The sequence below is a fragment of the Sapajus apella genome, unplaced genomic scaffold, assembly GCF_009761245.1.
Source record: "Sapajus apella isolate SASKATOON/1434 unplaced genomic scaffold, GSC_monkey_1.0 scaffold223, whole genome shotgun sequence".
NCBI lineage: Eukaryota > Metazoa > Chordata > Mammalia > Primates > Cebidae > Sapajus > Sapajus apella.
The window spans coordinates 519420-534755 of record NW_022437163.1 but is presented as its reverse complement, the minus strand read 5'-3'; the positions used below and the strand labels follow the sequence as shown (position 1 = coordinate 534755).

Here is a 15336-nt window from a genome sequence, read left to right as displayed (position 1 = left end):
ACAGCACAGGTGGAGGCTGATGGGAGGAAGGAGAGGAGTGGAGGGTGAGAGGAGCAGCACAGGCCTAGGCTGATGGGAGGGAGGAGAGGAGTGGAGGGTGGGAGGAGCCAGCACAGGTGGAGGCTGATGGGAGGGAGGAGAGGAGTGGAGGGTGAGAGGAGCCAGCACAGGTGGAGGCTGATGGGGAGGAAGGAGAGGAGGGTGGGAGGAGCAGCACAGGTGGAGGCTGATGGGGAGGAAGGAGAGGAGTGGAGGGTGGGAGGAGCAGCACAGGTGGAGGCTGATGGGAGGGAGGGGATGAAGGGGAGAGAGAGAGGGAGGAACTGCTGCACTGTCTCAGCCCGTGTTCAGGGATCTGTGTCAGATGCAGGTTCTGCTCACAGCTGGCCTCGTGGCAGGTGCCTGTGGAAGTCTCTGATTTCTCTGCTTTCTCAGTGAAGCAAGTGCAAGGGCTGTGGGGAAAGAGATGATGAACTTTGAAAGATGGCGGGAGAGCCACGAGGGAATGGATGAGGGTCTGGTCTGCACAGGGCTGGGAGGTACCCAGTGCTCTCCTGAAGCAGGCCAGGGGCTGGCTGTGAGCCTCTCCATAGCTGTTGGCTGCCAGGAGCAGCCCAGAGAAGCCGAGGGGAATGTGACGGGGAGAAAGGAGCCAGGTTCAATGACACTTGCAAAGGGGTGATGTTGGTGGAACCCGCAGGGCACCCACTGCCTGTCACCGCAGGGCTCTGAGCCACCATGCTCCTCTGCTTTCCCGAGGGATGCCGGTGCTTGTGACTTTTTCAGCAGGGAGCTGGCATTCTGACCTAGCCCCAGGTACTCAGGAGGCTGAGGAACGAGAATCACTCAAACCTGGTAGGCACAAGTTGCAGTGAGCTCAGGTCGTGTTCCTGCACTCCAGCCTGGGTGACAGAGCAAGACTCCATCTCAAAAAAAAACAAAGGAATGTGATTTAGGGTGACCTTTCTGGAGGGTAGTGACTGTTAGATGCCAGGTCCAGGGGAGCCGTGCTCACACATGCCGCATTCTCTGCGTCAGGGGAATCCTCGCTGCTGCCCACCCTATAAAGGTTGTAGGGCACGTTGGGAGCCAGATATAGGGCTGATGGCCCCACGGGGTCGTGGGGTGAGCCTTATGCTGTGCTGAGGCGAAGGATCCGAGAAATAAAGAGACAGGACACAGAAGTACAAAGAAAACGCAGCTGGGCTCAGGGGGCCACGCCACCTATATGTGGAGTCAGGCGAGGCCCTGAATGTCCAGAAGCGTGAGTATTTATTGTGTATAGGTTAGGGGGCAGGGCAGTGAGTGAAATCATCTTTAAGGATAGTGATAGGGTCGTGAGCAATAAAACATGGGGTCCACCCCCATTAGGTCACCTAGGCTAGGAGGTGGACAGTGCGCAGCAAGGGGCCCGTTCCCATGAAGGCAAGGGCCGTGTGCAGTAAGGAGTCCAGCCCCATTAGGTCACCGAGGCTTGAAGGTGGGCCCTGCGCAGTGAGTAGCGTGCAGTGTGCAATACTTCTATCTATGAGCAAACTACTTCTAAGGATATCTATAGGAGGATGCTTTAAGTCACATAGCAGTGACAGAGCTGTCAAGGTTACCGCCCTGGCGGTTTCCAATGGGTTCTGTGGGAAGATGCTTTTCAAGCAGCACAGTAGCAAGAGCTGATAAAGTTCACAGTCACCAAGGTGGATTGCCGGTCCGAGGGCAGCCTTCCACAAGAACTGGAGCAAGGTCCTACAACTCCTTTATCAGGAGGAGTGGCTCTCGCCCCAAGCCTGCCATACGGCGGGTATCTTTACGATACTGAATGCTGCCGCCTGGGCCATGGATTCTTGTCCTGGTGTAACTGTTTTCCCTTAAATCATGCTCTGCACTGTGTCCGCTCTAGGCATTCCTCTGATTATAAGCTGCTTATTCCTTAATTCATGCTCCGTACTGTGTCCACTCTAGGCATTCCTCCGATTATGAACTAAGATATAATTATAGGTGTATATGTAGGGAAATATTCTTTAGGCACTCATACTATCAACTATTATATGATTATATAGAGAGGATTAGATAAAGGGGGTCTTCAAGCCCTACTTCTATAAACTCATATATGATGATGTAAAGGATTATATAAAAGGAAATAGCTGAGTAGTAACACTATAAAGTGAGATATTCCTCAAGCCCTATCTGTGCCAGGGTTCTGCTCAGCTGTCATTCTTCGGTGCCTATATGGGGGGTTACCCACAAAAGGTAACTGGTCTCTTCCTTGCACCTGATCAAGACAGGTAACGTTCAGCTTGTGCAAGGCATCAGTGCCCTCACAGTAAACCATAACTAACCCAAAATAACATAAAAAGTCAGAACCGGAGGCCATTGTGGATTAACATGGTGACCGTGATTCACAGACAGGCAGGCTGAGGCCCCGCGGGGTGCTTCCTCTGTGTCTGCCTGGTGCCTGTGACTGTGGCAGGAGGCCCCATGTGCCACTTAGAATCCCAGCCCTGGCCACGGGTGCCTCACAGACCGGAATCATGTCCCTGGTGCGGTATGTCCTGGACCTCTCTTCTTAGCTGTGTCCTTGTTTTCTCTGCATGAGTGGGGTGCTCCCTGATCCTCCTGTGTCCATCCCAATGATTAAGTGAACAATTATATTTCTAAGTTCTGTTTAACTTTCTTATTAAGAAAGATTTAGCTGATTAAAAGCTTCCAAAAATATTCTGTGAAAAATTATCAAATGTTGATTTCCCCAACGGGACAGTGTGCTTAGAAGCCATTTCCATCTGCCCTTGACTCTCGCAGTGAATAGCATAGTAATTAATCAGCCGCAGTGAATCAGATTAGTTTAAGAACTGGGGTTCTGGCACCCTACCTTCAAGAGAACAGAATGTATTGATGACAGTGGAACCTGGAAGGGCTTCAAGATTTTTACAGTTACATTCTATTGCGTGTGTTAGTGATTTTGCTCAATATCTGTCATTGTTGTTTTCAAAATAAAAGGCATATCGTTCCGTGAAATTCCAGCTGGGATGTCCACTTGGGTTTGTCACCTGCAAGAGAGTCACTGCCATATTCTACTTGCAAAACAAGACTAAACAGGCAGAGGCTGCCCAGCGTTGGACAACAGCTTGAGAGGAAGTGGCCCTACTGCCTTCCAGACTGTGCATGAAAAGCCCAAAAGCTTCTGCCCCTAAACCAGCAGTTCCCTGTGCAGGAACCAAGCAGCCACATGCGCAGAGGGGCACACAGCAGGGGAGGCCCCAGCAGCCGTCCATGGTCAGCTCCACGTGGCCATGGAGGAAAGTGGTTAAGTCCTGGTTACGATTCCATCGCCTGGGATGTGATGGAGCCATTAAAAGTGTGCAGATTTAAGTTACCATGTGTCATTTTAACACACGGTATTCACTCTAAATGATATTATACATGTAAGATACAAATGTACAACTTATGTAAACGTATAATAATAAAGCATGTGACACGATCCCGTGAAGGTGTATGTGTGTCTTCGTGCACTTGTGTATTTGTGTATCTCTCTGACTCTGTACATGTCTCTCTGTGTCTGTGTGTGTTGTCCCTGTGTGTGTGGTCTGTATGTTGTCTGTGTCTGTGTGCCTCTGGGTGAGTTGTCTGTGTATTTGTGTGTATCTGTGTCTGTGTTGTCTCTGTGTGTCTGTGTGTGTGTGTGCGTGTGTGTTTTCTGGATGTTTATGTGTCTGCGCATGTGTCTTTTGTGTGTATCTCTGTGTTGTCTCTGTGTCTGTGTATTATCTCTGTGTTTTCTGGATGTTTGTGTGTCTGCGTGCATAAATGTTGTGTGTTTCTCTGTGTTGTCTATGTGTGTGTATCTGTGTATGTTGTCTCTGTGTTTTCTGGGTGTTTGTGTGTCTGTGTGCATGTGTGTCTGTGTGTGTGTGTGTGTGTGCGCTCGCGCACACACACACACAGTGTATACATGTTGTTAGCATGCGTGGACAAAAAGACCCAGAAGTGTGTGTCCTAAAATCCCGAGGGACTCCTGGTGTGATGACAAAGGCTGTGTCATGTGGACTGTTTCTATTTGCTGCTTGAGACTCATAAATTAGTTATGTTTTTATATTGTATTACAGAAACCCAGAAGTTTACGTAATAAGTAATTTAATGTGAATTTAAATAACCACAGGTAGTTCCTTTTTTCTTGGCTGGATATGCAGCTGACTTGCTTTTTTGGCAAAACACTTGATGTATTAAAATCAGTATTTATGACAGTGGTTACGTTTTATTGACCTATTTGATTTCATGTCTTGAATGAATTTAGAGAAACAATGCTGATGTAATCAGGGCAAATAAATAAATGTCTGGCTGTGTTTCATGGAACTTACTGATTCCTGTTATTTTCCTCCTGTGTAGCAGACGCTGGCTCTGAGACCCCTACTACCAGGCGGCTCTACACGGCCCCAGGGCCTCCCGAGGGCTACGTCTCCTCCTGGCCAGAGCCCAGCAGCTGCAGGAGCCCCGAGAAGGTCTCCAGCGGGGATGACACGGAAGGTAAAGTGTGGGCAGGAGGAAAGACGGACATCTTTGCGGATGAACTAAATTTATTTCCCAGTTTTCCATATTGTAATACCTTTATCTAAGTTTGTCCTGGGAGGGGTGGGTGAGCACATTGTTACACTGTATAATGAACCGTACCTATGTATTTTACAGCCAGTAAAAATGATGGTTAAAAAGCTTGCCAATGACAGGAAAAAAGGCTTTGGATGGGGGAGACTTCAAGTGGGAATGTGACTGTAGCCCCTGTTTAAGGCTTTGGAAGCACTCTGCAGTTACATGGTAAATACCACTAAATAACTGTTAACTTTTCTTGGTTTAGTAAAACATTATTTCCTTGATTTTCCAAGGTTTTCAAAATTTCTGAAATTGTACATCAACTTTGCAATCAAGGAAATAACTTATTTTGAATCTCTTTTGGAAAAAGTTATTCTAATTGCTATTGTTGCATATCTTATGAATGAAAGACCGTGCAGTGTCCTCTTACTTCATGCAGTTCACTGTTGAGCGTGGAAAGCTGAAGTCACCCATAGCATCTTTTACCTTCAGGGGATTTTCCCTTTATGTTGATCTTTTTTAAGGAGCACCAGAGGAATTTAGAATTTTCAAATAAAAGTTGGACCTAGATGATCTGTAACAATATAAAGTAAGAAACTCTATATGATAAACATTAATTAATTTTTTTTTTTTTTTTTTTTTTTTTGGGATGGAGTTTTGCTCTTGTTACCCAGGCTGGAGTGCAATGGTGCGATCTCGGCTCATCGCAGCCTCCGCCTCCTGGGTTCAGGCAATTCTCCTGCCTCAGCCTCCTGAGTAGCTGGGATTACAGGCACGCGCCACCATGCCCAGCTAATTTTTTGTATTTTTAGTAGAGACGGGGTTTCACCGTGTTGACCAGGATGGTCTCGATCTCTTGACCTCGTGATCCACCCGCCTCGGCCTCCCAAAGTGCTGAGATTACAGGCTTGAGCCACCGCACCCGGCCTACATTAATTAATTTGAATATCAACAAAATGTGGTTTTTGACTACGTTTATCTTCTGGCTTCCTAATTAAAGGATCGGAAACCATAAAAACAAAAACGAGATAACTAGGGAATAATGGATTCATCCTTTCAAGCCCTGTTGAAAATCTTTGAAAAACAATCATTAGATAAATAGATTATTTAACTAGAAAATTTAATTGTGTTCTTATGAAGATAAATGACTTTGGGTAAATATGCTTCATTGCCTCCTTAATCTGTGGAATAAGGAAACACGTTGGCGCTTGCTCCCACCCGCCCTGTTGTCCGAGGTTGACTCTGACGCCCTGTTGTGCCCAGTTGTCCATGTGGCTTACGTTCCCAAGGGCAGGCCTGTGCTGGACTCCAGGGTAGAAGGCTCACTTGGCCAAGAGCCAGCATTGCGTAGGCCGTGTCAGGACTAAGCCAGGGCAGTGTTCTCACAGGAAGTGGAAAGGTGTTTGCGCCAGTAGACAGGCATTTCTCTTCGCAAACTGCTACTTGAGGACGTGTGTCCAGGATCTCTTGAGGAGTCGTTCTTTCCCTGTTGTCTGGGTCCCCTTGCCACCACCCCCAGGTAGGCTGTCAGGATGGCCTGGCAACAGTGACTTGAGACGGTAAAGTTGGAAAAAAGGTAGCAATGGCCACCCTTTACTCGTGATTCCTACCTTTGTTTTTCAAAAAGAAAAAGAAAAGGCCCAGAGCAATCCCTGAAGACAGCCTTGCAGCTGGGGAGCTGATGCAGGGCCGTCAGCAGCCAGAGGCCAGGAGAAGCAAGGATGGAACCCCTCTCCCTCTGACCCTCCAAGGTTGGCGCGGCAAGAAGGAGACCTTTTAGGCTTTTCCAGCTGCAGATTTTTTGTTTTTTGAGACAGAGTTTTACTCTTGTTGCCCAGGCTGGAGTGCAAATGGCAGATCTTGGCTCACTATAACCTCTGCCTCCCAGGTTCAAACGATTCTCCTGCCTCAGCCTCCCAAGTAGCTGGGATTATAGCTGCCTGCCACCACGCCCAGCTAATTTTTTCCATTTTTAGTAGAGATGGGTTTCTCCATGTTGGCTAGGCTAGTCTCAAACTCCTGACCTCAAGTGATCCACCCGCCTCAGTCTCCCAAAGTGCTGGGATTACAGGCATGAGCCACCGCGCCCGGCTTTCCTTCGGTTGCAGTTTTAAGCCCAGAGGTTAGAAGTGGAGCTGGAAAAGTAATGGCCAACATCGTCGTGGTCTCTCTTGGAAACACTCAATTTGCCAGCTTTCGTTTTGAACATGTTGGGCTCACACATCCGTTACCTTGTGGCTCCCAGGAAGCTGCAGAGAGAGGAAAACACTGTTTGTTTTTGCCTTTGCTGTGCCTGGCACCAGACCCCTGGGTGTTGGCACTCAGGACCTTGCACGGCCCTGCCCTGTGGGGCGGCCCTCGGCGACTTGGATCAGCTGCCCAGGGCCCTGTCACCCAGGCAGGGGTGGCACTCCCAGTGCTCAGCCCTCAGCCCGGCCCCTCCTGGCTGCGCAGTCTCTGAGACTTGGTTTCCACCCTTGTTTCCTTACTTGCTGCGCCTTTGGGTCTGCAGGTCCCGGCCCATCAGGCTGAGGGCCTGCCCTTTGTCTTGTCCTGGGTTCCTGCCACTGCCTTGTGAGAAATGGAGATTTAGTGCTGGTAACCTTGTCGGTTAGGGCCTGTGTTTGTTTGTCCTGAAGCCAGGCAGGCTGTGCCCAGAAGCCAGGACAGAGACCTCAGCCCCAGCACCTCAGGCTGTCTTGTCTTCATTCACAGACTCTGCGTGCTTTTGGGCCTCACAGCTTGTCAGAAACAGGCGGAAAGGGGTGGGCTGTGTGAAGTCTTGGATGGCGTAGTGTCGGATGTGGTTCTGTGACCTCTCCCACCTGGGTTGTTGGGTCTTGGCTCTAGACAGAAACATGCATGTACTCCTCATCTTGACGTGGGGCTGCGTCTTGCTCTCCAGAAGCTAGGAAACCTGTGGCCTGTTAGTGACAGAACAAGCCGCTATAGATTATGCCAGAAGAAAGCTGTCCCTTTTGGCAGATACTCCATGGAAAATGTTACCCAGACGCATTTAGTAGGCAAACTCACTTAGCTGGCAGGACACTCTTCTGCTCACGGTCCTGGCGTGTTGTAGGGATACTGCCCTCCATGAAGTTACAGAGTCTGTTACAGTGATGTGAAGATCCCTCTGGGCTGCTGCGATAAGCCATGTTGTCCTCAAAATATCCTTTACGTCCATCGTCTCTTGCATGCACTGCATTACAGGACTGTGGGCCCAGCTGACCACTATGGGGACACTGAATGCACAGGAGACGCCGTGCCTTCCCCACAGCACGAGAGCCTGTCCCTATGCCACTGTGCAGGGAGCAAGCACAGTCATGTAATTTTTAGACGAAAATGTCTGCAGTGCCCCCAGCATGCTTCTCTTCCGTGGGTTTTCCAGTGGCACACCCTGACTGGCAACTTGCATGGTGGTGCACCTTCCCGCGCCTGCCACACGCCTCCAGGAGACAAGGGGTGTGGGGACACCACCGGCATCTGAGTGCCTCGCTCAGGGAGCACAGGAATGGATCAGTCCATTAGGTTTCAGAATGCTTATCTTACATCAAGATCATGGTGAGGCCAGGTGCGGTGGCTCACGCCTGTAATCCCAACACTTTGGGGGGCCAAGGCAGGCAGATCACCTGAGGTCAGGAGTTTGAGAATAGTCTGCTCAGTATAGCAAAACCCCATCTCTACTAAAAATATGAAAATTAGCCAGGTGTGGTAGCACACACCTGTAATCCTAGCTACTTGAGAGGCTGAGGAACAAGAGTCGCTTGAACTGGGGCAGCAGAGGCTGCAGTGAGCCAAGATCACACCACTGCACTCCAGCCTGGGCAACAGAGTGAGACTGTGTCAAAAAAAAAAAAAAGATCATAAGTGAGCTGTACACCTAGTTTATGTGAGTGCACCTCTCCGGGAGCCATCATCTTGGAGTTTCAGTTTTTATAGTCATCTTTTATTGCAGATAAATCAAAAGACCTGGAGAGGGTTGGCATTTTTTCCTTGTTTTTGTAAAACTATCATTTAAAATCTTGTTCCTCATTCACTGTACAGTCACTAGCAGTTATGTAAAAATCTAAGTGAAAAGTATTCCCTTTAGAGTTGACTGCTAGAAAAATATTTTGTTCTTATGAACTGGTGTACTTCTTGTTGGATAAGAGAGGGATTCCTCATTGATACCCTTTTCGCTGTGGCTGCCAGGAAGCTCAGATTTCAGCTTTTCATTGTTTTTATTCAAGAGCCGTTTCCTTTGACCGCCATCTCTGGTAGTTACCTTTCTTCACTTCTCAGCTGCTTCACTCGTTCTTCTTAGATTAGGTTCTTAAAACAGGGCTTGCTTTCTGAGCCACATCTTTTCCTTTTTGGAAGTACTCTAAATAATCAGGGTTTATCAAGTAATTCACTGTATTAGATGCTTTTCAAACGATGGTGTTGGGAGGTGTGCTCGGGCCCTAAGAATGGGAAGAGCCCAGGAGGGCCCTGGCGTTGTGGGGGCTGATCCTAGCTGGGGAGGCTCCTGTGGGTGAGTCCGGCCTACAGAATGGGCCAGCACGAAGGAAACCCAAGGGAAGCGCCCCCTGAGGGGACGGGGCGGGGGAGGGCCCCCCCAAGGAGAGGTGGGGGGGGGCGTCGAGTATGGGCGGGGCCGGTATGAGGCAGGGCGTGGCGTCGAGTGAGGGCGGGGCATGGAACAGGGGTGGGGGATGGGGGGCTCACACGGGTCCCTGGGCGTCGCCTCGCTGCCCGCCCGCGCAGCCTCCCACCCTGCTTGGAAGACCCGGGTCTCGTCTGGGCTGGAGCCTCCGAGGCCTGCGCTGGTTCCGCGCGCTCTGTTCTGTGCGGGGACCTTAGGGGGTCCTCTCCGCGCTTCGCCCCCGGTTCCTCCGTGGCCGCCCCGCGAGGCCCACCTGCTCCGGCCTCGGCGCCGGCGGGCCGGGCGCGGGGAGTCCTGGCCCGGGCCCCGCGACTTCAGCTCCGGGTCCGTCCGTGCCGCGTCCCGCCTCGCCTGGGCCGCTAGGGAGCTCCCCGCGCCGCCGCCGCCCTCCCTTCGCGCTCCGCAGGGACCCGCGCCCCCGTCCCCGCCAGAGGGTGAGTCCGACCCGCGCGTGCGCGTCTGCTGTGCCCGTCACGCGGGGCTGTGGGCAACGCCTGTGCGGGCGGAGCGGCGGCTCTTCCCGGCGAGCCCCCGGCGCCGCGGGCATTGCCTCAGGTCGGCGCTGGCTGACGGCCTGGAGCGCGGTGTCTGAGCTCGGCCGCAAGGGGGCGCCGGCGTTTCCCGCCCTCGTCGCGCGCGGCGTTCGCACCCACGCGCACCCTGCGCCCAGATGCAGCCTCGCAGTCGGAGCGGCAGGCAGGCCCGTCCGCGGGAGCGCTGTGAGGACGGTTCCCGCGGCCCCCTACCGGCTGGGACAGGGCCTCCCGAAGTCCCCGAGGCGCGCTCGCTGAAGGAGGCCCAGGCTGGCCTCTCAGCCCTCCCGGGCCGCGGTGGGGCGTCCCCAGCCCAGGTTGCTCCCTCTCACCGCCTCCGGGGCCTGGCAGAGCCACAGCCAGGCGGCCCGTCCCGGCCCGCGGACGCAGTGAAGGGAGCTTACCAGTCGCTGCCCAAGCCCGGCCCCAGGCACGGGCGGCGCTGTTGGCTGCGCGCTCGCGATGGCTCCCGCGCGCTCCCTTCTCTGCCAGTTTCTGTCGCTGTGTCTGTCCCTCTCATCCCTATCTCTTTCTGCCCGTCTGTCCCTGGTCTCTCGCGCGCGCAGTGTCCTTCCAGAGATCTGTTGCTTGGCTGCCTTTACCTACCCACAGTCAGATGACCGCTTTTGCATGGAGGTCCCATGCATTCTGGGCCATGGGAAGTCGCGGTGATGGTTTCTAAAAGGCCAGCACTGCGTGTGGCCATGCTTTTGTGTCTTTGCCATCTCCTGGATTCTTCCCAGACTTAATGAGGCCAACAATCATGGCATTGCTGTTTGTTTGATTAAAGACAGGGGTGTAGGGCTTCAGGCATTAACTTTGAAATAACTCACCAGTAGGATCTATAAGGTTTTTTTAGCTTGCCTAGGAAGAAAGAAGAGAATGCATTTGTTCAGATTGCCGTTTATTTTCTTAAAACATAGTTACTTGATTTCCAAGTTATGGTTGGCACATACTCCAAAGCACTTTGGATTAGAGAAATATCTAGATCTTGGTAAACCTTTACACCACTTTAGCTTTAAGTGAATGTGTTGCAAAAAATAGAGTGATTTATGAATATTTTACTAGGTATTAATATTTATTCAACTAATAGAAGTTAAAGAATAACTGAGGAAAAAAGGTAGGAGATGATGATGATGATTTTGAGATGGAGTCTCGTTCTGTCACCCAGGCTGGAGTGCAGTGGCACAATCTCACTGCAGTCTTCGCCTCCTGTATTTAAGCCATACTACTGCCTCAGCCTCCTGAGAAGCTGGGACTACAGGTACATGCCACTACACCCAGCTAATTTTTTTTTTTTTTTTTTTTTGTATTTTTAGCAGAGATGGGGTTTCACCATGTTGGCCAGGCTGGTCTCGAATCCCTGGGCTCGAGTAATCTGCTTGCCTTGGCCTCCCAAAGTGCTGGGTGGGATTACAGGCATGAGCCACTGTGCCCAGCCAGTTATTGAAGAAATAATACATGACTTGCCCAAAGCTGAAGACTCTCAGTAATAGAAAGATGAATGCAGTCCCTACCATGACAATGAAGAAAGATCCTTGAAATGTCAGGCCCCGGTCCTTGGAAGAAGATGCTAAAATATCCCAGGGAGGAAAACAGATGTCTTGACAGAAGTTGGAATTAAGCTGCAGGCTTCAGAGCCTCCCTGTTCTCTGTGCTACCACTGAAAACCCCCGAAGTAAATGAGCATTTAAGTTTTCAACTCAAAAAGCCACAAGTCCAAGTCAATGAAAAATATTTACAAAACACTTCATAGTTTCAGAGCCTCCCACAAATATAATCTCATTTTAACAGTTTTTGAGCATTTACTCTATTAAAATTTTCTATTTACTATAGCTTTATATTTATTGAATAATTCAATTCCTTTTTTCATTGGTACTGTTTTACTTTCTTAACTTTCCTATTCTTTAAAAAATTTCCCTTCATCTAATTTAAATTTAATGACTTGCCTTGTGGTTTTGACAGTTTTATTTAGGGGAATTTAGCACTTTATTGCCCTGTTTTAAGCCTTTTATTGCTTGTAAAATTTTTATCATTTTGTTGGCCATTTTATGGACAGTTATAGAAAATTGATGACTGAATGTGAGTTGTTTTTAAAAGTGTCTTTCAAAGTGTTTTATGGGTGAGACACTACTCACTCTTCCACTGAGCACCTGTTAGTTTTTAAGACTCAAACATGTAAACATGAAACGTAATATTTTCTTGAGTACATATAATACAAGCCTATTCAAAACTAACCTAGAAAATTTGGAGATTATTTTGGTATCAAATCTATCTCAGAGAAGAATGCAGAAACTAATCGTGTTAAAGATTGTGAAATAATGTATATTTGACCACATATTTAATAAGCATTCCTAAGGCAGATACTTAGCTTAGCAGCAGATCACACCTCTTTCAAGAGCAAAATCAATCTTGCCTTTGGTGGTTCCTTATCAGTGCCAGGCATCCAAATTCAAAATCACAAAAACTTTAGTATCTAGGTGGTTGTGTTTTAGCTCAACTCAGTTTTTGATGACATTGAGGTCCCATATGTTCTTTCAGTGCCATATAGACTCAAAAGCTAAATTATGTCCCAAGGCTGGCTTGGAGCCAGGCAGAGAGGGTGGTGGTGGGCGGGGGGAGGTAGCCTCATTTCCAGCTGTGAGGCTGTACTTCCCTTGCTGTCTTTGGAAACTACTGCTTCAGATTCAGATCAATTAAGAGAGGAGAGCTAGAATCCATTTTTTAAAAGTTACTGGGAACTCTTCAAGTCCTCTTTACTCAGAGGGTGTTCGGGCACCTGCTGACCCTCATGGCCGACCCTGGAGGGTTGCTCCCCATCTCACAGGCAGCCTTGGTGGCCGAGGCCCTGGACAGAAGTCTCTGTCCCCAGAGCTGCGTGACCCACCTCCATTCCTTGAAGCCCTGGACACCGGGTCTGAGCTTTATCCTCAAAGGCCAAACCAAACACGAATTCCTCTCTCTCTGGAATATCTTCGATTTGGAAAGCAACTGCCACAGCCCACCTCAGCTACGGGCACCAGTCATCCAGCCCTGAGCCGCCAGGGGTCTCAAGCCACCCGGCCTGGGACACTCCGCAGCTGGACATGCTTCTCAGCAGGCCCCCATGTCCACGTCTGAGAGACCCCAGTGTTTCCTTAGGTAAATGAGTGTAATCTGTGTGTGTTATTACAAAATACTGTCCTGGATTTTAGCAAACAACAGACTCGGCAATTGGAAGCTTTTCATGTGACTACATTTTAAAGATCTGCTTCCACGGATTTGGTTTAGATGAGCTTCATAAGGAGTTTACTACTTTTTATTTAGCACCTCGGGGACATTGGGAGCCTGAGGGTAATTATCAGATGCAATTTGTAGCCTAGCTTTGAATCTAAAATAAAATTCATATTCCCTTTAAAACGCCTAGCCTACTTTCACGTAAGAAGGTGCAGCTGTGCAAATTGGAATAATCTGAAGACTGGTTATTTTTGGTATCTAACTATATCTACTCCAGCAGTTCATCAGAATGTAGGTGCCAAATAGTAGTGGAGAGAGTTTTGACACATTGTGACTCTTTTTAAAGTTCTGTGTCTGAAAGGTATGTTTGGGGATGGCAGCTTTTCGAAGTGCCACTCAGATTATAAATAGCCAGGCCTCTGGTTCCCTCACATCACTTTTAGCTGCAGGGTGTGAAGGCCATAGATGGTGGGGCTGTGACATCTTGGGAGGCATGAACATTCTGGATCTGTGGAGCTGGTTCTGAGAAATCACATGAAGGGTGCGGAATGAGCAGAGAGGTCACAGTTCGTCAGAGTAAAAGGAGCCTCATGTCGGAGTGACTGGGACTTAGAACATAGAGAACATGCTCAGGGTGTCCGAGCTGTTTGGATGAAGCTTCAGCTGTACCCTTGGCCTGCTGAGCCAGCTGCCTTGTTTTGGGTCATATTCCTTACAGTCCTGTGTTCCTCACTAAATCTGAGAACGAAAATGCTGGTGAGACCCCTCTGATGAGACTTTGCGAAGCTGGGAGAGTGTGACTGTAATTGTGTCTTGGTCAAGACGCCTGTCCCAGTGAGGTAAGGAAGACCTTGTTAGCACATCGCCATAGCATAGGGACCACCACAGCGGCGTTTTGCCCCGGGGGACAGAGACCACGCCCAAGACCAAATACAACAAGGGAAAGTGGGAGTGCACAACCGAGGAGCGGTGGCAGGGGCTGGGGGATGGCAACCGGGAAACTTCTGAGAGAAGGCAGCAAAGGCAAGGAGATTCTGGCTAAACCAACCCACCAGAATTCTGGGTGAAGGCAGACAGGGCCATCAGGCATCACCGACGATGGGTGGTGGAATGAGGAACCCAGTCAGGCGTCAAGGGGGGGTCCTTGCTAAAGCGACTGAGCAGTGGGCCTTGGAGAAGTGCACAGAGGTGCACAGGTGGGCCTTGGAGGGGGTTCCTCAGCCGGGCAGAGTCTCAGCTGGCCATCCTTCCACCCAGATGTAAGTGCGGTTTCTGCTTAAGAAATGGTGTCTGGCTTGGTAGGAAACTTAACAACGTAATGAAAAACATCGTTACAAAAAAACAGGTCTGTCTGAATGAACCAAAACTCAACAAGTGCAAAACGGGATATGATGGGATACGTTTTTAATAGCTTTGGGAAGCCTCGCTGATGTTCACAGTGTGCAGTTTCGTGAGTCTCCACGTAAGCCTGACCCTGGGGCCATTGCCACCGTGGAAATAGTGAACGTGTCCGTCTCCTCGTGCCCCGGGAGGACCCATCCTCCCCTCTGCCCCGTCCAGGAAGCCTCACAGGAGTGGGGCCAGGTCGTGTGTGCAGCTGGGGGTAGTGTGGTCTGGGCTCTCTCACGCACCGTCAGGACCTTGCACTTCATGTTGTGTGTGTTGGTGGCGCAGTCCTTTTTCTCCTGGGTCGTGACCACTGCGTTCGTAGCAGTCACCTGTTGCTGGGGTGACGTCTGTGGATTCTCTGGGATTTCCTGTATTTTCAGGGAGGGCGGCTTTATTTCTTCCTTTCCAATTCTCACACACTTTGTCCCCCTCTTGCCCTGCCCAGAGCCCCAGGGTGGAGGTGACCACAGTGATGTCACAGGACCTGTTGGAGAAAAGATTTCACCATCACGTGTGACCTTGGCCGTGAGTTCTTGTAGGTATCTTGTATCCAATTTACATTTCTTCTTTTGAGTGCAGTTCAATTTGAGATTTTATCATGTACTTTACGTGACTGGAATCTTGTGAATAGTTTGTATGGAGTATTTGTAGCAACGTCTGTGGGAGAGATGGTCCCGTGGCAGTCCCTTCTTGCAATGCCCTTGTCAGGGGAGTGAAGACGCTGAGGGCTTCACCGAGCTGGGAGGGGTGGGAGCTGGAAGAGGTGGGAGCTGGGAGGGGCCGGAACTGTGATGGGTCAGGGCTGGGAGGGGGTCAATTGCTCTGAGGTGTGGGAGCTGTGAGGGGTCACTCGCTGTGAGAGCTGGTAGCCGTGAGGGGTGGGAGCTGTGAGGGGTCACTCGCTGTGAGGGGTCACTCGCTGTGAGAGGTGGGAGCTGTGAGAGGTGGGAGCCGTGAGGGGTCACTCGCTGTGAGATG

General features: G+C 50.1%; 1 protein-coding gene across 6 annotated transcripts in view; it reads left to right on the top strand.

Annotated features, from left to right (window-relative positions):
* ERICH1 (glutamate rich 1) overlaps positions 1 to 15336 on the top strand; it is a 53551-nt gene that overhangs the window by 27752 nt on the left and 10463 nt on the right. For 3 of the 6 annotated variants that reach the window (XR_004265970.1, XM_032271076.1, XM_032271074.1), the window contains exon 3: positions 4378 to 4515. The exons of 1 other annotated variant lie outside the window; for it this stretch is intronic. Coding sequence is in view for 3 of the 5 variants with exons in the window: in XM_032271076.1 (XP_032126967.1) it covers positions 4378 to 4515 (138 nt within the window). In the remaining 2 variants the exon portion in view is untranslated. The remainder of the gene's footprint in view (positions 1 to 4377; positions 4516 to 15336) is intronic. 2 more of the 6 variants (XR_004265971.1, XM_032271075.1) reach the window with 1 other exon arrangement.